General features: G+C 39.3%; 1 protein-coding gene across 9 annotated transcripts in view; it reads left to right on the forward strand.

Annotated features, from left to right (window-relative positions):
• The first annotated feature begins 128 nt into the window (after positions 1-128).
• The window catches only part of PIGN (phosphatidylinositol glycan anchor biosynthesis class N), a 110,479-nt gene continuing 84,594 nt past the window's right edge, over positions 129-26,013 (forward strand). For 3 of the 9 annotated variants that reach the window (XM_013940767.2, XM_067290964.1, XM_013940777.2), the window contains exons 1-4: positions 239-615; positions 16,476-16,735; positions 20,762-20,883; positions 22,044-22,142. In XM_013940767.2, coding sequence (XP_013796221.1) covers positions 16,509-16,735; positions 20,762-20,883; positions 22,044-22,142 — 448 coding nt within the window. In that variant the 5' untranslated portion in view covers positions 239-615; positions 16,476-16,508. Of the gene's footprint in view, positions 159-230; positions 616-16,475; positions 16,736-20,761; positions 20,884-22,043; positions 22,143-24,420; positions 24,555-26,013 lie in introns of those variants that run through there. The other 6 variants (XM_067290961.1, XM_067290963.1, XM_067290965.1 and 3 more) reach the window with 6 other exon arrangements.

The raw sequence follows: 26,013 nt of genomic DNA on the forward strand, positions 1-26,013 counted from the left end.
GGCGTGGTCTCTCGCCTAGGTGGGGGCGGGGAGGGAGGGGCCGAGCCACTGCCTTGCGTGAGCTCTCACGAGGCCGCCCGAGGGGCGGAGCGGGGAAGAGGTGGGGCGTGCGGCGGAAGCGGAAGGAGGAAGTCTGCGCGCGCGAGGCGGGGAGACGAGTGAGTGGGGGCGCGTGCGCAGTGAGCGCGGTGGAAGCCGCCCCGACCCCCGCCCTCGCGCGGGGGAGCGGGAGGGGGCGGGGGGTCCCCGGCCGCGGCGGGACCGCCGGCGGGACCGCCGGCGGGGCTCGGCGTTACCGGCCTGGTGCTGTGAGCCGGCTCTGGGGGGAAGGGCGGCGTGCGGCCGCTGCCCCACCGGCGGGGCCAGCCCGGGTTTCGGGCCGCCCTCCCGGTTGCCTCGGCTGGGCTCGCCGCGAGCGGCAAGGCCGGGCGGCTCGGCGGGGCCGGGCCGGGCCCTGTGCGAGCGGCAGCCGCCTCCGGGCCGGGGAGGCGCCCCTCGCCTCAGCCGCGGCCTCAGCCCTGCGTCCTGGCGGCCTTAAGCAATAATCCAGTGTAAACTGTGCTTAATAAGCCTTAAAACATGGAGGATGATAGTAGGAGGCTAAATGCAGCAATAGTAAGTTGTGTATCTGTAAGTATGATATTATCACTCTTAAAACGATATGAGGAACTTTAAGCCACAGATGGTACCTGGCAAAGTACTCAAATTGAAGCCTGAGGGTGACAAAAGGTGATTTTTTACTGAAGGAAGTAAAGCTCACTAGAAACGATACACAACAGAGACAGCTTTGTTTGCTATTCAGTTTCTCAGGAAACTGAAATTGGACATTACTTGTAATTATAAAACTGATTCAGTAGGAGCTCTGTTGTTTGCTTCACTGAGAGCAAAACAAGTCTTGGCAAACAGTAGTGGCAGTGTTTGGCTGTGATACTGAGGCTTTACAGAAGTGAGATGACAAATGTTTTTGAGTGTTTGTAGGAGATGGTTCTGCAAATTAGTTAAAAACCCAACTGAAGATACAGTTTAGAGTTTTCTCTTTAGAGATACAGTTTTAAAATCTTACTGGGAATTACTGGATTTACTAGTAGATACAGAAGCAGTGCTCAGTACTATGACCCCAAACCATTCAGTGTCTATCATCTCAGTATGCTGTAAGAGAATGATACTATCCTGTTTTTAATTTACATGTATTTTCCTAAAAAATGCAATCGAACTTTCTTTGTGTGCTATAATAAACTTTGATTTTTTTTCTTAATAACTTACGATTTAATATCGTCTATATTGTTATGGAAAGTTAGGCTCGCTGGCCACCATAACAGGGTCCGACCCTAGGTTCCTGCTGAGGCAGAAGTTTGAAGTCAGATTGGAGAGAAATAAAATTTAACAATACACATGCGGTAATTACAGCTCGAGCTGGGTGCCTCTGAAGAGGGACCCCGAACAAAGAAATCCCTGCACAATTATACCCTTACAATCTAAATTCCCCACCCCTTAAGCGATAGTTTGGACCAATAGTAATAGTTAGGTCTGGGTTCTTCCCCTTCTTCCTTGGGCCCCTTCATTGTCTCTAGGCAGGCTGCTTCTTTTCTTATCTTCAAGGTTGGCTGCTCCTGCTGTCCGTGTAACTTCTTTATCCCTCCAGCTTGAACCGGCTCAGGGGCCCCCTTTTACTTATCTAAGTAAAAGTTCACAGCCTGAGGCCTAAGGCTTCAGCAAATTTAGCTACTAATGCTAAGCCAGTTATGCTAAGCGATTAATTCTAGACAGCTTTAGTCCGATATTCTCTAACATATATCATAGAGAAAGAAAGTAATAGAGTGTGAACTGGTTGTAGCATGAAGTAAAGGGTGGTATGCTGAAAATCTTTTGAAATCTAAGACTAATGAGATATGAAATAACTTATTTCGTATGATAAAAATGAGAATGAAAAATACTTATTTCCTTTTTGGTGCCGCCACTAGAATTAGGAGCCATTAAAGAAATCTTGTGCTTTTTTCCTTTCCTTCTGGAGAGTTAAAGCATGCTCAGTCTGAACGCGTTAAAATCTTACAGGAAAGTGCTCTGCCTGTGGGCTTGAAATGGAAGAAAAACTTACTGATGTCCTGTAGCAGCCTCTAGTGGCCAACTGTAGTGTTTACATGTGATTTAAAGCTGGTTGACTGTTAAAACGATCAATTCTGCCCTTTTAAGAGACAGACTTATTTCTGCGGACTTGCATGTGGTATTACAGTAAGGACTTCTTTTTCCTCCCTCACTTAATCAAAAAATATTCCCCTGCTTCATTACTTCTGAAGAGCTTTGTTAGGGTTTGTGAAACAAACTCTGAAATATTTACACTGATGGGGCTCCAAAATAATTTAGGGACAGTTGTGATAAAATTAACACAGCTCAAGTGAATATCTCAGAGTTGAAAACTGTAGGAAGAAAAATGTGTTTAAAATATCTTCAATGATATGCTTAAAAATGTTTTTTTTTTTAAAGTGTATAAAGGGGTATCGTTTTGTGTAGAGAGACTTGAGAAAACATGATAAGAAGGATGTAGCACCTTAGCAGATGTGTGAGATGGAAAAGTTGCATAAATTTTGGGAACAGTGTTGTGTGGGTGTGCTTGAGGCACACATCTACAATTTTTTTAAATTTGTTCAGCAGTCATTCTGAAAGAAGCAGATTGTTCATCAGGTTGCATTGTCTCTTATTGGAATGAATGTTTTCTTCTGCCTTTCAAGGTATTTGCACACTGGACAAGTTGTATATCCAAAGAACAGTGTACCTAAATACATCTCGAAAAGTCTGCATTTCTGAAAATGGATCTCTCAAAATAGATATCCAAAGTACACAGTGCTTGTAGAGAGAGGGGGAAAAAAAGAAATAGCTTCAGAATTTTTGTGTGTAAATATCTTATTTTTGGATCCATGAATGTTTTTTGATGAACTTTTTTACTTATTTCTTGAGAAGGAAAATGAATAGGAAAAACTTCTATCTTAGATTTTACTGTATTGTTTTTTATAAAGTTGTTGGATCTTGAGCTAATGTTTCAAAGTTTATTTAGATAAACACATGACCAGGTTAAGGTTCCCTCTACAGACTTTGTTTTTGTGTGTAAGTCATTCTTGTTTTCTGTGCTACTCTGGTTTAGTATGAACTGTTCTCACAGTGAGTGAGTGTACATTGTAAATCAAACTCTGAAGGATTTCTGTTTCAACTTCTGCAGACAAGGTTAATTTCAAACAAATTTGTTTGTAATTGTTGGGTTTACATTGGATGTTTCTGTGCTAATCAGTTGAAATAAATTAATTTGCCATAGTGAGTATTGCAGTGAAGTAGGGTAGCCTTTTGTAGCTGACTCATTGCAGTCCCAATCAAGCTACAGAGAGAAAAAAAAAAAGAGGGGGAGAAATATGGACTGAATCTGATTTCTACCTTAAAATAATGCAAATCTGTCAGTTCTGCCAACTCTTGCTTAATTCCTCTTTTAAAGCTGCACTTCCTGAAAGTACTTTTGTCTATGTATGTTTATTTAAATCTAACATTTTCACACTTTTCCTTAAAAAACCAAACAAAAAACCCTCTATGGTAGTTCTAACTTTTACGTTATTTTTACTGACATTTAAAAACCTGGATTTCAGTGTTTTAAAAACCCTCTAACCTTGAAACTATTCTGCTGTTCTACAAGAAACAAATAGTGCAAATGTTGATACTTACTGTCAATAGTCTGTATGTAAAATTCTGTCACTTCTCCCAAACTCTGTATTTCTGTTCTAGTTTTAAGGGCATGGTTTTTGAATACTGACATAACACTTAAATCATTCTATTAACAGGAATATTTTAAGTACACACAGCTTTAGGCATAGAAATTGGCTTTACAAAGTGTGAAGTTGGGGTCTGAAATAAAAGTAACACAGAGCTGAGAAGGGTCTCTTGAAAATATTTTTAGCCACACCAAGAATGTAATTACCCCCCTCCCCCCAAGTCAGATGAAGCCCTGAATTGTGTGTGTATGGGGGGAACCCCCCCCCACACACACACACAAAAAAAGTCTTCCCTGTGGGGTGGGGAGGTTTGATCAGTTTTCTACGTATAAAACAGTTGTTTTGAAGCATTAATGTGAACGATGGCTATTTGGAAGATGTCAGAAATACTGTAAAGAAACAAACTGAGAGCCTAAGGAGTTTTTTAGAAAATCGGGAATGAAACTTTGTTGAGATTTCATGATGTGCCCGTTATATTTTTGTGAGGATGAACAGAGAAAAAGATGCAATTATTGTTGAGTGAGGAGGCTTAATTTAGGGAATAAATGGAATGACTCTCTGACAAACACTAGAGTATTTAATTGTTGGGCTTCATTCACTCTTATCTGGAAACCTTTGGAAGATGAGTGTATTGTCTGGAAATGTGGGCTTTACAGAAGGCTGTTGTAGAGGTTAGCAGAATGCAGTGTCTAAGATGGTATGCCTTACATGCTTCAAATTGAAGGACAGGGTAGATGAGAAAAGGAAACAGTAGATTGAAGTGAAGTATGAAAATAATAATTGTAAAGTCAGCCTTGAGTTCTGAGGTCAAAAGGTAATAAATTCATATGGAAAGTTATTTTACATGGATTCTTTAATGTGTCTTTTACTGAAACTCTTTGGAGGGGAAGATGAGCAAGACTTGACATTGAAAAGGTCATATTTGTTCCTATCGCTACAGAACCATGCCCCAACTTGCAATCAAAGATGTTACTCTGCTGACTCCTCACTGCTGCTCTGTGCTTCTGAGGACTGCCTGCTTTGCCTTGCTCCTTTTTCAAATTAGCATTTGCACACAGCTTTCCCAAAAAACTTCAGGTTTCCTTATGCAGTCTGCTTGTCTTCAGACATTCAAATATAAGGGGAAAATGTGATAAGGGGATATTTGAGTCAATCTGTGGAGGAGGTCGTGCAATAAAGACTAGGGTGTTAATAGATGGAACGCAAATAGCGTGAGATGCAGTCTTGTTCAGAGAACTAAGCAGGATTCTGAGGATGGGCTTTGACTATGCTGAGCTAGTATGGTTTTGGGGAGGAGATGCAGTCCTGTCCTTGTGCCGATGCAAGGGTTTATGTTGCAAGTTAAATTGGGCAGCTGAACTACAATGAAGTTCTCTCTCTTCCCCCTGTGCCCCCACCCTCCTTCTTCTTGAGGTTATTTCCAGTTGGAGACATTCTCCAGTCTGTTTCACTCTGCAGTTGTACGGACGGCAGTGCTGGTCCAAGAGTTTGATGTGGGAAGAGATGGCTAGGAGCAGAAGAGGACTTTCTGCAGCAGTGCTGGTTTAGTGTTTCTTGCAGTATTTTGTGACTGTGAGGACCTCTTCTTCTAACTGCTACTTCTGTGTTGGCTATTTTTGTAATGTAGCCTGATAAAATTTGTTTGCCTTCCTGGTCCTAAGTATTTTGAAAAATGGATGCTTTTAATTACAAGCAAATTCCTAAAGATGCTGCAGCGCAGTTGAATAGCTGTAACACAGAAGCGAATAACTGACTTTTCCTGTCACCTTAAAACTAGGTGGTTGTGTGTTCTCCAAAAGCAGATATTAAGATAGGTAGGCAGACCTTCCCTTCATGTTCTTAACATTAAACTATATTTGATGTCTCTCTCAAATAACAGTAACCGTTTGCTGTTTGTAATCTTCTACCTACTGGTGTTGTAGGACTCGTCCCCCATTCTGGTAGCAGAGATTAGGAAACTGCAAATAAATGTCCTTTTCCCCAGGGAAGAAGTGTAATAAAAACTAGAGAGGTGTTATCCATCTGCATTTTCCAAGCTTCTGGATCTCTGTCCAACTGCTTTTGCCTTGTTCTGAGCTATCTTCTACTGTGCAACTATTGTCTTAGTTTGCCGCAGAGAATTTTTGAGTGGTGGGGAGCTTTCCTTTTAAATCAGCAGTGCTCCAGTTGTCTCCAGAAATCCTTTATTTCCTGGCTCTATTTATATTGGAGTCAGTCATCAGCTAAAAGCCAAATCTCTGTCATGTACAAATTAAGTGTTCCAGTCTTTCAAAAATCAAATGTAAGCTCATGGTATTTCAACAGAGGCTGTTTACAATTTCATATATCATAAATGATAATTTTAATTACTGAATTAGCAGAGACTGCTGTAGGGGCAAAAAGGAGAACTTTGTTCTAAAGTAAATATATCTCAGGCTGCAGTAACTGATATTTCAGTTTTTGTCTTATGTACACTTGGGAAAATGCTTTCTATATTAGCACTATAACTATGCCTAGTAGAGGAGGAGGTAAAGAGGAGGTGATTTCTTTCCATGAAAGCTTTTTAATAAACTTTAAAGTATCCTTGATCAAATACTATATATACTTATACTACTAGTTTAGAATTTGAATGCTTTCTTGAAATTGATATAATGTAGCCTTTTAGTGTGTTGTTTTTTCCCCTGTATTTTTCAAATTAGTTATTGGAGTTTCTTGAATAGTTAGCTCACTTGATGAGTGAAGAATTTGGAGAGTTTTTTTCCTTGTACTAATTTCTTTATGATGAAGCTGTGCTTACTGAAAGCATCTGTTCTTAAGATGGAATTTCCTAGTGACTTGGTCTGTATTGGTGCACAAGTACTGTTGGAGCAGAGGCAAGATCCTTCTGAATATTTGCATAGGACTTAAAAAGACATGTAAGGCGTTGGATGGGGAATTTCCCTTTCAGAAATACCAAAGAGAGCAAGTGCTGAATGTGATGAAGTCACACCAGGAAGTATGAATTGTTTTATGAGGACAGCAATACTGCATTTCGAATAGAAATGGTTTAGCACCTTGGAGAGCAACCATCTTCTGGGAATAGGAAAAGCTAGTGCCTTCAATTACACATTATATAAATACTTTGACAGGACATTGATCATTACTTCCCCTTTTCATTAACAGATTACTCTTTTGGTGTGTATTTAGTAGTGAAATGTGTAGTATAATCTCTCATAAAAAAGAAAAATCACATCTCAAGGTCATATGGATTACTTTTCATATCCCCCCCAAAAAAGGAGGGACATGTTTACCTCAAGCTTTAAATGGGTTTTCATTCTCAGTGGGAAAATTCATTTTACAGCAATGTTGATATAGAATTAGGTTAGTTAAGTTTTGTAGATAAAGATTTTCAGCTGGTTAGCCTAATTGATTGAAGGAGTGCTTTTGAGCCCATGAGTCCTTAAAAAAACCCAACAACTATTATTACTAATTTTTTTTAAGGGTGGGAACCCTTGAATTGATTATCTGACTTCTGTATTTCTTTGCTGTTATTTTAAATATTACTGTATGTTTAGAAGGTCTTTCTGGAGTTCTTTTCTCTTTCCTTGAGCCTGAAAATATTGCAAAATCAGCATTCAGAGGCTTATGTACAAGATTCAGTAGATAAGTGGCCTCATACTATTAGACTTATTTTTTAGGTTTTGGTAACAATTGATATCAATAAGAAAATATGACTTAAAATATGACAAAACTTGTACAGCAGGTTTTTTTCTTCTTTTTTTTTTTAATGCCTTCTTCTCTCCTATTAGCACCTAAGGAACATGCTTTAAGCACTATTTTTTTTTGTCTGAGTTCTTTTCTGTGTGTACAGAATAAATTGCAAGTTGGGTTTTGCAGAAGTTTATACAGCTGAAGATCATTCTTTTTCCATCCTTTTTTGTGTGCTTTACTTCTGTATATACTGTATGACTTTGAAGAGTTTGTCCCTGCTCCCTGTTATTGCACACACTAAAGGGAGGAACTGTGCTGCTTGTATTGCTGCATGTGCTTTATTGCATAGTACACATCTTAGAAAATGTCTCAGGGGCTTTGAGCCCTGGATTGTCAAGTAGAGCTCCAATGAGACAGCAAGACTGCTGGGACAAGCTGTCTTCCATGTACTTGTATTCTCATAAGTGCTCATTAGTTCTTGACCCTAATAACTTTGGAAGCAAGTGTGTTAGGCTCCATTAGACACTCCCAGACTGACGTTCTTCCCCCCAAAATATCCTGCATTACTTTTAAAATGAAAAAAATCTGTACACGTCTCCAAACAGGACAAAAGAAACCAATGACAAAAAAATTTTTTTTGAATTATTCTCTGGAGGAATAGAGAAGCTACACAAAATAACACAAGAATTTTTTGACAGGAGAAAGAGTTAAACAGACACTCCATATTGAGATGCAAATATGTTCAGCTGTAAAACAGTGGTGCTTGAGGAAGACTAATTGATAGGGAATAGCTGTGTGACTCAGAAGCCAGGAAATAGCCAAGAGGAATTGTGAAGCTTCTGGAGAACAGACTTAGGCCCCACAAAGTGCCCTAGCCCAATGAGTTAGCTGATTTGCAGCAAAAACACATAAGATTCATTGTTACTGGCTTCTGTTTTTCTAAGATCTGAACTTTTAACTGCCTGCATACTAAGCAGGTATGATGCTAAATTTCTACTCTTAGTTTTGTCCACTTGGCTAACAAGGATTACTAAAGGATGATATTCTTTTTGTGTGTGTGTGTGCCTCAAAGCAGTTGTTGTTTCTCAGAAATACCCTTGCTCTTTCTCTGTTGTTAGTGTTGTTCTTGAGTATGTTCCTGTGCCTGGGAGATTTGTGGATACTATTTCCCACATTTACAGGCTAATTTGGAGAAAATTGCTTACGCTGATATCTGGGTAACTGACTTGCTGATAAATCCAAGTATTACGACATTTGATACTTTATCTGTCATTTTGCCTTTTAGTCCATAATCAGATTTCTACTTTGAAAGTTTTGGCAAAGGAGGCACTTCTATGCTGAGTAATCTTGATTATCAGGAGATGTTAAAAGAATATTTAATTTTCTCTGAGGTCTTTGCCTCAGGTTTGGATGTGCTTTACTGAACCACATTTAAAATTTAAAACAGATGTCATGTGTTATTGTATCCACAAAATGCTCAGTGAGGATGTTGAACATAAAATAATTTCAAACAGATGGTTTGAATCACAAAAGCCATTTCAAAGCAAGAACAAGTGGAAATACTGTAGCTGCAGTTTCATTGTCTGGCAGAGTGTATTGTGCCTCAATTGAGAAAGAAAATGAAATTTTGGAAAGGAGGAAAAGGAGCTTGATCATTAGCCCACTTCTATTCATTGTATGATTACATATTGTGAGGCCAAGATGAAGAGTTTCAGTTTCCTATGCTTAAGTATCGCATAAGGATATGCGTGAGGGTTACTCTGAGGCTGGCTGGTAAGTCTGTTGTATAAATGCACTTACACAGTCAGTAGGTGTGTGTTTTTTGACAGCAGGAATCACTTGATTACATTTCTTGACTAGTATAATTTTTTTAAAGTTCTAAATTAATAAAAGAATAGGGTGAGGACTGCCAGTACCAGTTTAGATGATATATTACTGCCATACCCTGAAAAGTACTGTCACTTCCACCAGAAAACTTCAATTTTGCTCCCTTGCCCTAAGCAAAAAGATCATTATGATGTATGGACAAATTGTACAGTCAGTCTTTTGACAGTTTAAATAATACACAACAGTGAGTTGAAAAATGCATTTGTCAGCCAGAAAAATAGCAGACATTCCAGTCTATTTTATTTTTCTGTAAAAGATACTTACCAAGGCTATTGCCTTGAAAATGCATTGCCAAAGGATTTTCTTCATCTTAACAGACTTGATGTTTAGTGGAGCATGGTCCTTTTTTTTTTTTTTTCCTTTTCTAAAAAAAGAAGATTGATGTATCTTGAGCTCCTTGTCTTGACACTTTATCCTTAAAAATATTCCTGCCAACAAGGCATATTCTGTGTAGTATTTTGTGTATGTTTTATTGCATATTTGAAAATAGAAAAAGGAAATGTTACATTTCTCACAAAGAGTTATATTGTACCCCTGTGCAAGTGCTGGGAGTGGTTTTTCTGCTTTATTTATAATGCTGAGAGATTATAACTTCAAAGAAACACAGCTTAGATGTTGATTGCTTTGGGGAAATGAGGGCTGCATTTACTTAATTATGTCAGTATTCCTGGTAAGATTTAAAGGATCTGATTCAGCTTGGTGCTGTGGATGTAGGTTCTGTGGCAGGCAGGGCTTGCTGCAGAGGAAATGCTGGTCTGTGGCATATGAGTGGTATTTGCTTAAAAAGAGAGAGAGAAATCTTGTCAGCAAGCTGAAGATCAACTTGAAAAGAAGAAAGCGCTAATGTGAAATGAACTGTTTGCCCCCAGTCTTTGACTGTTAGGCTGCTCATTGCAGCTTTCCTGCTCCCATACCATGCCACTGTTGCAGTCCATGTGTTCTGTATTTAGATGCTGCACTTACATGATTGCTGGTGAGGAACTCGCAGCTACTGGATTTTTTTCTGTGGTTTTGATACCTGTGAGTACAAAGAGAGTGGGTCTTTTTGGTTCCTAGTAGGTGACAGATGGGGTGAACTTTGTCTCTGAAGATTCTTTAAAAAAAAAAAAAAAAAAACTTCTTTAATCTGTTGAAATCACTTTATTCTGGAAAAATAATTAATTATGGTCAGAAGGTCCTTGCTTTTTTTTTTTTTGCTTTTTTTTATTCCTCTCTTTAATCTCCTAGACTTTAAGAAAGGTGCCTGCTGATTCTATCTGGTCCTCTTTTAGACAAACTCTCCCTGTGCATCTATGTACTCTTTTCTCTGTTCGTGTACAGTAGGAAGTGAGGTTTAATGAATTAAGAAATTACAAACATGCTGTTAGCTGAAGTTAGTAGGGTAGCCATGACAGTGTTAATTTTCTATTTGCTCCATTCGCGTGGATGACTCATTTAAAAAGCAGTCATAGCTTGGTCTGTAATACTTTTAAGAACTCTGAAAAGGATCTTCATTTAAGAATCAACACTAGCTTTGTACAGTTGGCTCCAAATTATTAAAACAGAAAATACCTTATCAGGATAGACTAAATTCAGACATATTGGAGGTTGGATGATATCCTTACTGGCTCTATATTTAGTTTAGGAGATGATGAGAGAAGCAGAAAAATTATGGAAAGAAAAGAATAAATCTTAATTTGGTGTATTGTTTACTACCAGGGATGAATCTCTAAAGGAGGTGAGTTGATTGTCTGAGCTGTATTATAACAAGTCAAATGTTCTGACAGACAGTAAGAAATAGCATGTGACAGTGAAAGTCAGAGGAATGTGCTGCAGCCTATTATCTCTAAGAATAAAAGTTGCATGCTGCCCTCTTAGTATGTGATCGACAATAGCTAACGTTATATTGAGTAATGTGGTCTGGATTTGGGCAAAGTTCATGTCTTGTTTTGAGAAAATGAAGATGGTGGGAGGTAGCTCACTAAGTAACTTGCTGCAGGAGTACCTGAGAAAGCATCAGAGGTTGTAAAACTGCCGAGGTGTCCTTGGCTTAAATTTACTTGATAGAAAGAGATGGAACCGTTTCCTCATCTTCTTGTGGCAGTTTGTATGTCCACTCTTTGGATGACAAGGTGCTTGAGTTGGAGACATTTTTGCCCTAGTAATAAATCCTTAGACCTGTCTTCTTGTCCTCCAAAGTATAAAGGTGTGTTTAATGTATTTCTTTTCTTCTCTTGATTTGCTTACACCCATGAGGTACCTCATAAAAGCACAGAAGCTGGATTTCATTTCTGTATCTCATGTGAGCCTTGTTACGAGGAATAGTACGTAGATAATGTGTTTTCTGCTAGGGCAGATGCATACTCCTGGGAAGTGTTTCCTGTACCTAGTACACACTACAGCTTGAGGGATGTGTGGGCACTTGAGTTGTTCAGGGTCAGCTGCTCTCTGCTCTTCACAGACAGAGGAGCATGCCAGAGAGCTGCTGGGCATGTAGGAGTTTGACACCTATGCTTCCGTCTACAGCTCCTCCTGATGCTGACAGGCCTGTAGGGACACCTGTGAGATCCTGTTCAACCTCTGGTTCCTACATTGGGCCTTCAGGTTGAGGCTTGCTTTTGAAGCATCCTGTCAAATGGTGATTAAAAAACATGAAGTGAGAAAAAGGAAGGAGGATGGAAGAGATCTCCATATTGCAGAGGGCTCAGCTCAGTGCTCTGAAGAGCCACATTTCCAAATTCACTGGTGCTGTCAACCAGTTCCTGCTTTAATACTGACTGTTCCTGCACTGGTGGTGTGAAGGCTGTGTTGACTATTCAGTGGGATCCCTCCTCAGACTTTAGGTCCAAGATCCTGCACTGCATCTTTGAGAATACAGATCAAGTGATGGTTCTGTTCCTCTTGGAGGTGAGTGGAAAAAAGTCTCATGTTAGAAGCCATCATAAACAGTAAAACCCAGATGTGCCAGGAGATCTACACTGAGGTGTTCCACTTCCAAATCTCCTTTTTCTGGCTCTTGAAGGCCATCTCCAGACCTTATGAGGGAAAGGATATTTTCAAGATGTGCTTTTAGCTTTACGTATCCATAACAATGGCTTCTTGCACAGTGGAGTGCACTAGAGGAGATCACCACAGGGATCCGGTCCATATTTGAAGTCAGAGAGTCATCTTTCTAATAGCGCCACAGGTGGTTGTGATTGCAGTTACACAGCACAGGCATTGCTTAGCATTAAGCCTCCTGTTCTGTGAAGGTACATTCACAAATCCTGGATTTCTCTCCATCTGTTGCATCCACTTCTTCACTGATGGCCTGCCGTTCATGGTTCAGTGATCCATGACAAAATCAATTTTTAACAGCAGGGTTCTGGAGGATGGATGGCTGCTCTGAGAGTTGTGTTTTTTTCCTTTTTTTCTGTTGCCTTGGACTGATCCCCATTCATATGAAATAAATGAAATTTCACACAGAATGAAAGGTGGTAACCCATCCTAGACTTAAGATTAAATACCTGCAAATGTGAATTCAAGTGACTTTGGCTGAAATCATTCTGTTAATTCATTAATATCCGAATCTGATGTTTATTTCCAAGTACAGGTGTTCTTTAAGCCCCTGGTAACATAATCAGTATTACACTGACTTGTGAAATTCGTTATCTTGGTTACCATTTCCTCTGCAAGGCAGGTGTGTCCAGATTGGGCAGGTGTGGTGTCTTTTGCAGATTGATGTTCCTGTGGGACCCCTCTGACTGTCTTACAGTCTCTAGGAAATTTTCCTTTCAGGAAATTAACTTGCCCGTTTTCTTCCTTGTTGTCGTACTTTTTAGGCAAACTGATGTTTTTACTTCATGAGTAACGAGGGTGACTTAACTCCCTTTGCATTTAGAGACCCAAGTCTTTCGCATGCCCCTCAGCATCCCCTCTATTTCTGAGAGGACTAACATGCACAGTCATTTCCTTCTGATACCATTTTATTGCTCTGCTTTGTCAGATCTCTCCTGCCCACCTTGTTTGGTTGTAAGAGAAAAGACTTGGTCAGAGAAGTTCTATGGCCATGCTTAAAAATGGCTTTGATGTTGTCAGCTTTAAGTGGATACCTGAATGGTGCTTATTGCTGAATGTTCCAAAAACTGTTGTCTTGGTGAAGCACTGCTGAAATGGTTTGTTTGCTTGAAGAACTTCGCTGGTGGCTATGATTAAGAGATTTCAAGCAGAAGCCTTTGCGGTCATAGGATGGACATATAGATAAATGTTTGAAGATGAAAAAAGCATTAGTATCCAACTGCCAGTAACCAAATCTCTACAGGAGATGTCATCCATGTGCCCATTTGCTTTTCTTTTACCCTTCTCTACAGTCAAATGTCTTGATGTTACAGGCTGTGAAGAAACAAGGGTGTGCTCTGAGCAATGGAGTGTGTGTTGAGAGGAGCTGACAGTGGATCTGAATGGACCTGTGGAAAGTTTGATCAAAAAAAGGCCGGTCTTGGGTGTTTGTCACCCAGGGGTAGAATGGGTGCTTTGACTGGAGGTCTCAAAGAAATCCAGGAAGTGATATAACTTCCCTTTTCCCTGAAAATCACAATTTACTGGAAATGTTGGTTGTTATTCCTTGGCACTTTGGATGTTGGAAGAGGAAATGTTCTTTTATAGATTGGCTATTGTAACAGAAGTTTAGGTACTTTAGGCTAGCAATGACCGAACTCAGTTGTAACTCCATTAGCATGAAAAGGTGTAGGAGGTCATTGTTGCCTCTCTGGAACAGCTTGCTGTTGACTGTTCTTAAACGTTGTTCACTGAGCTAGAGCTTTCTCTAACCACAGAAGTGTGCTGATTTACAAAACCTAACACAACAGCTTGCTAGTTTGAAAGCAAGACTGTGGTTTGGAAAGGGACCAAGGTAGAACTCTTGCATTCTGCTGAGGTGCAATTGGGTATTTGCTTAAGAAATTTCCAAATATAGTTCATACCCTTGGGAAAGAATTTGAGTGTGACGATAGGATGCTTTTGACAATATTACGTCACGGTGCACAGTATTGTGGGCTAAAGTAGCGAAGTTAAGCTAGAGGCAGAATGAGCTGCTATGAAGGACATGGCAGAAACAGGTGGATTAAGAACTGCCTGTATTGAAATATTCTCATAGTGATGAGCAGCTGGATGTGTTTTGCCTGAAGGAATAGCTCAGTATAATGTAATTAAACTGTGGTTGCAAAAGAAAATGCTTTCCTGAATTAATTCTGTAGATCACTATCATCAGATGAGACAGTATTAGACTTGAATTGTGTTACCACACTCTCTACACTCTTTAGGCTAGGGCTCAGGCTTGGGGAGTTAAAGCCAAGAGAGCTATCTAGTGCTGAAAACAGATTAGGTTACTAATACTTTAATTAAAAGAATTTAGAATATGTTAAGCTTATAGCATTGTAGCACTGGGAATATACACCAGCAAGCATCTGATTAAAGTAACTGCTTTGTTTAATAGGGTATTTAGCTGTGTCAGTTTAAAGCATGAGTACTCTTGGTTCTCTTATCAAAAAACACAACCACAGCAAAAGAAAAAGCCTGATGGAAAATAAAACTGACCAAGTAGAATAAGGTCCTGTGTTCAACCTGATGGTATTTTTGTGACTGTCTGTGGCTTCATATATTTTAATTTCATGCACAAAATCTGAGTGCTTAAAAATAAAAAGCTCAAGTGCTTAAAAATGAAGAAACTGATATTTACAAGTATTTGAAGTCTCATTTTTTGGACATACAAGTTCCTGCTTAATGAAATGTTTTTATTTAATCACTTAACTATGACCACTAGATGTCTCTCTTCAAAATGCCTTAGTTATCTCAGTTTTGATTGCTACCTGTTTTTTCCCCCTCAGTCTCTAAAATGAGAAAACTTTGCTATATTAATGTTTTTGATTGAGGTAGAGATGATTGCATCTGCATTTCAATAGGAAAAATGAATGAAATTGCAAGTTACGGTTAAGTTATGTGTAGACCTGAATTTTCTTTTGATTAATAACAGTGAATATAGCTGCTTTTTTTTTTTTTTAATAATAATTTCTGAGTTTTGGTCAGAGTTAAGGTTATGTGGTAGTGAAACTTCTTCTGTGCCTGATAAGAATAATCTTACCATGTGATGGCTGGCTGTGTCTGTCAGTGGTCATATTTCTAAATATTGAAGTTCTGTAAGTAATAAGAAATGTGTATATTGTCATTTAGAAACGCTAACTAGTTTCTGCAATGGGCGGTTTCTTTTAGAGGGAGGTGTGTGCGTGTATAGGCAATTGAATAGCTGAATCTTTCTGGCTGTTTGGAACGTCTCTATTTCTAAATTGGTGCTATTTGGGTAGGGCTGATAAATAATCAGCTTATATTTAAATAAGGAAGTTCGCAGCTTGGTCAAAACCAACAATACTTTTCACTGAGCCAAGCCTCATTCAGGCTAAGATTCAAAACTTATCTGAATCAATATGTGTGTTTGCATTGGCTTCAGTAGGCTTCAGACGAAACCTTGAGTATACACACCTCTGCCACACGTATTTCGAGTGTACCTATTACTTATGCATACTTGTATCCCTAGGCTGACTTCAAAGGATGAAAGGTTGGAAAGCATATACCGTTATTCAACTGAAACAGTCTTCAGCTGTTGTGCTTTTGTCAAGTCTTCTAGAGTAATAGTGTTCTGCCCTTAAACAGGGCTCTGGTTCTATTAAAATTTTCTTTGTTTTTAGACGGCATATAATGAGCCCAGAACTGATAGTGAATCTGCAAAAAACTGCTTTGAATTCACTGTAGGGATCCTTCGGCTTTTCTTAGCTGTCTTTGATTTGTATCTACCTAAATAGACCTCAACACTGTCAGGCAATCAGCCAGGTCAAGGTAGTCTGTACAGGTGTTGCATTGTCTGATTCTTGTGTCATTGAAGTAATAACATAAAACTGCTGAATACCAGAGAATCTGGCTTGATTTATGGTCTTGTGAAGTCACCTCATATCTCATGAGATGCTGAGACATGATGACTCTCTGTAAGTCTGAATCAGCAATGCATTTCTGACCAAAAATAGAATTTCTGGGGGGAAAAAACATAAATAGAGCTCAATTATGGAATTGGATAATGTCTCTAGTTATGGTACTCCCTTTCTATAACAACTGAAATAAATATAAGTCTCATCTGATTAATTTCTTTTTCTCACTCCCTCTCAGTGTTGAGCTTTGCCTTACAAGGCACCTGTCGTCATGGGTATACCAGTGTTCGTATTTGCTGGTCTCCTTGTGCATTGTGTCTTCTTGGCCTCCATTTTTGACATCTACTTCACCTCCCCTCTGGTTCATGGTATGACTCCTCAGCAGACTCCACTGCCCCCCCCAGGAAAACGTCTTGTACTCTTTGTCGCTGATGGTCTGCGGGCAGATTCCCTGTATGAACTGGACAGCAATGGTACTTCTCGAGCACCTTTCCTGCGGTAAGTCCATCTGAAAATGCTTCTGATCCAGAAGATGTAGCTAAATTTGCGAGTAGAGACAGTTCTATGTGATGTTGAAAGGGAACAAGAGGGACAAAGGTAATTGTGGGGCCTTGGTACCACCTTCCCTCTGACTTGTGTGGCAAACTTTTGCAGGGTTGCACTCTCCAGAAATGAATTTATTCATCTTGGTGCCCCCCACACTGTTATCATCCCTTTTAAACCATAACCAGAGAGTAAATTAAGTACTGTTCTCTGAAAACAGCAAATAGCCGGTAATCAAGAGTAGTGTGAACTTTCTCCATTTGCACCAGCATGGCATCAATTCATTGATGTCATTAATTTAAACGACTTGAGTCATTAATTTAAACGACTTCCTGGATGTTCAATTTAGCAGGAGCTGTTTATTAACATGCTTGTCTTCTAGTTCTAAGCTACTGGTGAGGCTTTTTTAAGGAGTGATTAAAAAAGATGGGCCGAATGAATCTAACAACATGCTGCCACTTGCCATTTGTTCCACCTTTCCTGGGAGCATGACCCACTGCCTCCCTTATGCTATTGCTAGCATGCGTCTCATTGCTTAATTATGTGATTTGGTTTAAGATTTTGGGAAACTAATGCAGCCACAAAGGAGTGCTAGAAGCCTTTTCCTCTGAGTGCTTAAAGTTCATATTCCCCAGCCTTCCTTGTTTCCTTCTGTCAAGGTAAGTATATGATTGTAAGTCAAGTAATTTCCTAGACTAAAAAAAATGGACAATATTAAGTAAGCCTACTCTTGCGTCCTAGTACTGATTTAGCTTGAATATCAAAACAAATCCAAATAATCATTCATCTGGAGCTGTTACAGCATTTTCAGTCTGCTATAGAAATCTGAGGAAAATCTTCTTGTACTGCAGCACTTGTCAGCATACATGGGATTACTTGTAACTGCTCTTCCTGTTGAGCTGCAGTGTTTTTGTAAGGTGCTGGATGCCACTTGCAGCTTCTGCCACATCAACATGAGTTTTCCATGCCTATCTTGGCAGTGGACTTCATGGCTTCTCCAGAGTAGTTTTTTTTCATAGCAGTAAAAGTGTTGGTCTTTTGCACAGTCAGCAAGCTGGGAATTCTGTAATGCCCCATCACTAGGAGCAGTGATGAATAACAACTAGGGAAGAGTTATACTGGATATTTTGCTGTTAAGTGTCTTGAATTTTTTCAGGTTTAGCCATTTGGTGCTATCACGCCTATCTAGGAATAAAAAGGCGAACCGTATATTGACTTTCCATACAAACCCTAGTGTTGGGAAGTTTGTAGTTTTGCTGTCTTTTCTTTACCTTGTTTGTGGAGTTACAGAAGACTTCTGTTTTCCAAAATCAACAAATTGAAACATTGTCACCTGCACTGAATATCTAGGGGAATGGAGGGGAAGAACTGCCTTACAACTGCTGAAGATGCTAAAGGGTCAGTGCATGGAATAAACTGCCAGTGAAGTTAGCAGTGGCATCTGTATGTATCTAACTCTGCCCATAAATACACATGTGTGTATGTGAGAGCATGAAAGGAAAGCACATAGCATGCTCTGCCTTCTGAAAGGTGAAGGGCCAGGTCATCCCAGGGGGTCTCTTTAATTCTATCATGTATACTGCTAAAATTGAGAAGTGAGAGTCTCCATGTTTAATCTCCAAACCCTTGAGCTGTCCAGCTTCTGTAAGTTCATCTTATAAAAACAGGCCAACTAGATCAGATGTTAGTTGCTGGAACTGTGCTTTCTTTTTCATTCTTCCAAGTTATTACTGTCTGAGTTTGCCCATTTCAAGAATATTAACCCAAAATATAAGCAATTTTATGTAAAAGCTCACTTTTTTGCACATTCATTCCTAAGTGTCAGGTGTTCAGTCCCTTATCTGCTTTATCGTAACAGGCAGCATAACAGCCAGACTACTTGTCTCATCTGGGTGGAACACTTTGGGAACCACTGTTCTGTTAATGCGGAAAGATGATCTTTAAATGAGCAAGGGCCGTTCTTGTTCTAAAGTGCTATAAATGGAAGCCAGGTTTTAGTAGATACATAGGATTAATCATAAATATAATCCATTATGCTTGGAGCAGATTGCTGACTTGAGGTATGCCAGCTATCCGGTCTTTTCTCCTACAAAATTTCTTGAAAAATCCATCATTCAGCAGTGTTCTGAGAGCTGCAAGGAACCGCAGGCGGTGTCTTCTGAATTGCTTTGCTGCTGTGTTGAGAACTTTGGGGAAGACTTTTTTCCTTGCGTGGCATGTTTCAGCTGTATTATTATATCATGACCAGCATAGTTATGGGTTGCTAATGTCTCTGCTATCAAGAAAAGTAATTGTTAAAAAGATTCTTCTGAGTAAAGGGTTTTGAGATAATTTTACGTGGCTAAGTGATTTTTGAAAAGGTAAATGCCATTCTAGCTATGTTTCCTCTGCCTGACTTGTGTTACTGTTGACTTCAGATTCTGTAATGCAGGACCTCAGAAGTAAAGGTAGAGGATTACCTTTCAACTTAATAAAATCAGTTTCTTACATGTTGTCACTGCAGAGTGCGAGTAGGGCCAAAACTGTTTTATTGTAATAAATCTTCCACTAATGCTAGTGCAATGTTTTGATCAGTCTCCAGTGTGTGTGTGGGGGGGAGTTAGAAACCTCTTTAATTGATACTGAAATCCTTTTTCAAAGTAGTACTTGTTTTAAATATAACTTGTCTTAGAACCTAGTAGGGCATGAGCTAAGAGTAAAATGACAGAGCATTATATCACCTTTTTCATTCTTCACTCTAATATTTGGGCTATACATTTGAAATAGGCCTGAGAATGTGAGATCTAAGATGAGTTTAAAAACAAAAAAAACTGTCAACCCAGTGAGCTTAGTGTGAATCCTGACCTTTTAGACTGTTTTGAGTCTTATTTCATTACTGAGAATTAGGTTTGAAACAGTGTATACAGATCTTGTAATTAACAATTGAATAAAATCAAAGTGTGTTCTCTGTTAAAAAGTTTCAAAACATGAACTCAGAATCTACTGATGGGCTGTGAACACATCCAATAAAAATAGCAAATTCTGTAACTTATATTTTGAACAACAAAATTCAGAAGCTTCTACTGCTTTGTTTTGTTTTGTTTTTTTTCTTTTAAATCTTAAACATTAGTGTCAGGTATGTCCTGTTTATTTTACCTTGCCCAGACAGTGGGCAGTGAATCTTTCTTCCAGAAGATGGAGACAAGAAAACAGTGCATGGTAATTCTCACTGCTTGCTCTCCGACAGGCTCCAGCTGTTTATGTCTCCAGCAGACAAGAATAGCTTATAAGACTATCTCTTATGCTTGGGCTTTTGTCCTCTATTTTCTCATCTTTTTATCAATTATTGATATGTATGCACATACTATTTAGACAACTAACATTTCCATACATATGGTGAGAATGTATCCTCTTTCACTTTGGTGTAATTGTATAAAATATGAGGTTTGCCTGAATTTGTCCATGTTTCTCAAATGATTTGCACCTTAGGCTTACATTTGTTTTTAAATCCTCTTGTTGCTGACTTCCAAGATTCAGCACAGATAAAGAAGACAGATGTGGTCACAAGAACTAATTATAATTGAGCATATGTAGTGAATAAGGCGAGATTAAGTAAGGCGAGATTAAGCTAGACATTTTCAAGCTTAATGGAAGGAACAAAGAAAACACAATCCCAGACAGCAACAATTTGGTGGGGGGAAAAAAAGTAAACCGTATTAGAAAAGAGCCAAAAAATAACATATTAATTCCAATTCTAGCTAAACTCATCTCTTTGAAGTGGTCATGGTCCCCAATAATAATGATCTCTGTGGGATGTTACAATTTTTAACTGCTTGCAGGTTAATGTTCTGTTTGTATTGCTGCAGAGCAAGCTACAGTGAAAATTTGTTTAAATTGGGGCTCTTTGCATTTTCTGCCTAGCATTTACCTGTCACTCTTATGTACAAACTGTGGTACTCCCAAGGAGTCTTAAGCACCAACTACTTTTTATCCTGTTTTCAGGAGTATTCTAGAGAATACCGGCAGCTGGGGAATCTCTCACACCCGTGTCCCAACAGAGTCTAGGCCAGGCCATGTTGCACTTATAGCTGGATTTTATGAAGATGTCAGTGCAGTTGCTAAAGGTATGCTACTCCTAAAGCTTTGAATGTTGTCCTCCAAAATAATGTATTTTAGTGATGCAGTAGGGTTCTAAATGATTGCTAAATACCAGCATAGTTGTTTGTATACTAAGATTTTGTGGAAAACGTAAGCTTCTTCTGGAGGGATATTATTAACGGAGAATATTGATAGCTGTGAAAAATAGGTTCACGTGCTTTTATTTTAGAATAAGTTAATATTTTGCAACACAGTGAAATTTAAATATAGTGCTATTAAACTGTAAAAGCAAAGGTGACTTATGACTGGCTACTTCATGCAGCAGTTTTAATTAAGATTTGGGACATACTGGAAGATGGTTATGTAGATGTCATAAACAAGAAGTGAACTGCAGCATTTTATCTGAACCACATTGTTAAACTGAGTTAGAGGATCAGTAGCAAAACAAAGCCAAAACCCCAACTGCGTGTTTTACCCAGAGACAGCTGTCGCTGTGTGGTTGGTGGTTAATAATACGGAGCAAGCCCTCGCATTACTGGCTTGTTGTTTTGTACACTGCTCTGCCCTATCCCAGGCCCAAACACTTGTAGCGTTGTGTGTTGTTTTTGGAAAGGGGAGGTGAGGGGAATTTTCTGGTGTTGTCCATGTTTCTCATCAAAAGGGTTTTTATTCTCACATTTACAAATGTGGGTTTGGCAGGAATGGCTGTTAAGAGCATCTCTTTATGTATCTGTCAACTGCCTTGTCATGGAAACAGAAAATCTTGAAGGTTTTTATTGTGGAGGGGTGGAGCATAGCTGTTGGTAATAGGATATATGAGTGTGTAATTTGTTGCCTGAGATGTTGAAAACTGAGAACAGAGGTCAGACACATGGAATATAGCATTGAGGAGAATTTTAGCTTTGTAAGAGGTAAACCAGCTGTTTTTTTTGTCTGTTTGAAACACTGCATAATAGGATTGGCTTAGGTTTTCAGCCCATTTCCTACTGAATGGGGCACTAATTGCAGACGGGCTGGAACTGAAGTAAAACTGAGACCTGCACTGTGGAATTCATTGTCAAATAATAGAGACTTTTAAATGCATTTTGCCAGCGCTGTCAATCTTAACAGTCAATGAGATGTTTTGGCAGCCCCATTGAAATCCATGTGTGTGTGCGTGTGTGTTCATGGTGTTTTTCTTTACCAGGCTGGAAGGAGAATCCAGTGGAATTTGACTCTATTTTCAATGAGAGTAAATATACTTGGAGCTGGGGAAGTCCAGATATTTTGCCAATGTTTGCCAAAGGTAAGGTTTAAATTTTGTGTATCTTTAACATTTGTCAGGTAATAAAATAGAGTCTTACAGTTTTTAAGAGTTAGAGAAGAGGGTGAATGAAGTATTTCCAATTTGTATGTTTTCACCAGTCTTTACAGATATCTCATTTCTAGTTTGTGAATTTGACAGGGGGTGGAGGAAAAAGAAGCAAGCCTTTAAAAAGGATATCCCTATCTATCACTCATCCATTCTAATAGGCCTTACCTAATTCTGTCGACATACTGAAACAAAAACACACCCATAAAGAAAAGGAACTAACGTTTTTTCTTTGGTTGAACATTAAACCTCTTGTTTGCCAGTCTGCAGCTAGGGCTTTTCTTTCTCTTGCATGCAGCCCCCAGTGAATCGGCTGATGGAGTTGGGCTCATGCCTGAGGTGGAGAAGTGGTTTAATGTGGATTAACTTCTATTTCAGAACAGTAATGTACAGAGAGAAGAACTGTATGCAAGTAGGAACAGCAAGGTACCATTCCTGTAGCTGAGATCTTTCCCCTTGTGGGCAGTGTGTTGCTGTTCTCAGTCAGCCCAGTGCACTTGGCCCTTGATGGGCATGATGTGTTTGTTAAGCAGCATTTCAGCCATTTAAAGGGCCTCTGAATTTAATCTCATTTTGGTCATGGAAAAATGGGGGTGTACGCACCATTTCCCTTAATCTCAGAGTAAACCGGGGAGAACTGAGAGGGGTACAAATTATGGGCAAATGCTACTGTTGTATTTAAATATTGATATTCACAAACCAGAAAAAATGATAGGGAGGATAGCACTAGAATCTAATTTTATAAAAAGTGTATGTTTTTTCTCATGAAGAATCTTGAACTTTGTCTCAGCTCCAGTCTCTTCTCCTCCCCCCCACCAATATTTCCTACACAGACACTTTTTTTTTTTTTAACATTCTTGGATTGATTCTCATAACAGTTTATGATAAGCTATTAAAATATCTCCTGATAACTTACGCTTTCCCAGGGCCTCTGATTGCAGCTTGTATTTGGGAATCTTGTTATGGTGGCTGGGATGAGGGGAAAGGTAGTACACTGCCCTTGTGCAGATTATTTACATTTTTTGGAGCCATGTGTTCTTGGGAAAGTATTTGGTGGATTCAAGAATTTCCCCAAACTAGTTTTGTTTGAGTAAGAAGATAAGCAGAGGACTGGAAGCAGCCTTGATGTTATCTGGAGGGATGTACAAGGGTAATACCTACAGCTCCCGTGTGTTTCAAAATATGGCTTGTTCTGACTGGGCACCAGTAGTGGAACTTTAATCTCTTTTGCCCTCCCCCAAAATCCACTTTGCATGGCCTGTGGCTACAGTGCTTGAGAAACACTTAGTGCAGCGCTGTATTTGAGAAGCAGATGCTTTTTTGGAAAAAGGATTCTGGCTTATCATGATAGAAAAGTGGATTAACTTCTTTGAGTGGAGAAAAGTATTTCCCCTTTTCTCTTTTCCTCTCCAGTATAAGCTTTATCTTCAAGCAATCTATTTCTGGCCATGTATGGACTAAATAAATCCACTGTTTCTTCGTTAGAATCTTCCAAGGAGGGAGGAACCTTGGCTTTTTACAGTGCAGAAAGGAATGGAATCAAGTATTTTCAATACCTTCCTTCCCTCTTTCCCCATTGTGCAAATCAGTGAGTTGTTCGTGGGACTACTTTTGCTTTTGGTTTTGTTTCTTTTGTCATGCCAAAATGTTCAGAATTTTAATAACTATTTCACTGTTTTCATCGGATGATGAATAAAGGGTATAATAATGCTTGCTGTTTTTTGGCAGGGAGAGAAAAATCTTTTATCTCCTGTCATTGTCTGTGTTCTTAAGGTCCTTGTCCTGTCATAAAATAAATAGATATAATGTTCACTGCATATTTCAGTCAAATAGGCATGGATTGTATGGAGAAAGTAACTTGAAATGGTTAACAATTCTTTTTGCATATCAAAATATTGATATGCAAGAAATCTGGATGTGTCAAATTTTTTTTTGGGGGGGAGGGGCAGCCCATTTCGTTTATTAGTGTTTTAGTCTGAGAAAATGTCTAAAGTATCTTCAGAACCAGCATGTGTCAGTTTCTAATGGTTCAATTTACTTAACCTCCACAAAACTAGTGTGCTAATTCTAACTTTATTTTTCATGACATTTTTACACTAGAATATGTATCAACTCCTAGAGAAGCTTTGTGACCTTGAAGTTATCTGCAAATAATGTACTTTAATATGTGTACTTTTTCTAGAATGCTCTTTCAGATTTTGAAGTTTTCTTCTAGACTTGCTAAAAGTTGAGATTTGACCTGTCCAGTCCTATACTGTTTTGTCATGGATCTGGGCTGGAGCATAATCCAGAGTATTAAAAGCCACAGTGAAAAGGGAACTGAAGCTCTTGCTTCTGCTGAGGGAGGTAAATATTAATCCTTTGCACCCAGACTGTCACTTACTCCATGAGTTCCCATTCTCTCTCTTGAAAATTAGCAGTAAGGCTAGGGGCATTGCTTAGCTTGAGCCCTGAGCAGGGTACCGTCAAGACCATGGGGACAAACAGGACAAGATTTCAACCTTGGTCAGGGTTATTCTGGAGAGATTGCGCACCTCAGTGTTTGTATTTGGATCCAAACAGACCCATTGCGCTCTCTTCTAGTTCATTGTTCCTGCAGTGCTCCAATGCAGCAGAATTTCTCAGATTCCTCACCCTGCTCTGTCGTTTGGCAATTTTCTGATGTCTGAGCTCTGTTGGTTCTGCACCTGACTGTCCTTATGCCTTTGTTCTTTTTCCCCCTCTCTTGCACCTGTAAACTTTGCTAGTAAAAATCTCCCTCTGGTCTGGGCTCTGGTGACCCACAAAAGCCTTATCAGACACAGGAGCTGCCTCACTAGCAGAATTAGAGCTTTGCTTCCTACACGACATAATCTTGTTGCAAGAGGGAGGTAACTTGACCTCTAATCTTAATATTTGAATCTTCATATTGAGGGCTGAGACAACATGCCAGGCAGAAGTCTGCAGTAGGGACAACTGACAACTGGACATCAGAAACTTCTGTACCAGATATTTCCGTTAGTGCAGTAGTAGCACCAAACCTAGTAGAAGTCTGCACTCACTTCTAAAGAAAGTTTTCATCTCTGGATTCCTTCTGCTTCCCTATCCCTTCTTTGCTACCTCCTCCCATTGTCCCTAGATTTAAAGGAAATATCAGGCATGCCATTGCCTACTACCTTTCAAAAGGCAGAAATACAAAATATTTTAAGCGGTAGGCCTAGTAGACTGTGCATTTGTTCTGTTTTGTTTTTTTAAATCTTCTAGCTATGCCAAGCACTTCAAAACTCTCCTAGGATCTCCCTGTTTTGCCACTGCTTTTATCTATATCTATGTGGGGTTGGATGTTTTTTTTCCTCTGGGATGCATAAGTAGTAGATGTGTTCCTTTACTGCATACTTTTCATTTGGCTGTCATTTGCTGACTTTGGTATGGTACCTCTCAAAGATGTATTTTTTCAGGTTTCTTGTAACACTGCGGAAAAACAGTACAGCACTGTGCCCTCTTAAAACATCAGTCCTTCTTGCAGTGATCACCACAGCTTATTTTTTCTTCCTTTGAACCCCTTTATCTGCTGAGTTGAACTCCTTAATGGATTTTTTTTAATGCCTTGGAGTATTTTGTTCCTTTTCTTTCAGACTCAGAAACTGCAAGGAGTATTCTGGGTTATAAGTAGTAGTAACATCTGAGGAACAGGGGGAAGCTGTATCAGGTATCTGTGCTAGCTTTCATCTTCCTGGCCAGAAATACCTGTGTCACTTATGTGGATTTGGACATAATCTTGGAAAAACAGCCCTCTTTGCCTGGGATACTAGTTCACTTACAACCC

The sequence above is a fragment of the Apteryx mantelli genome, chromosome 2 (assembly GCF_036417845.1).
Source record: "Apteryx mantelli isolate bAptMan1 chromosome 2, bAptMan1.hap1, whole genome shotgun sequence".
NCBI lineage: Eukaryota > Metazoa > Chordata > Aves > Apterygiformes > Apterygidae > Apteryx > Apteryx mantelli.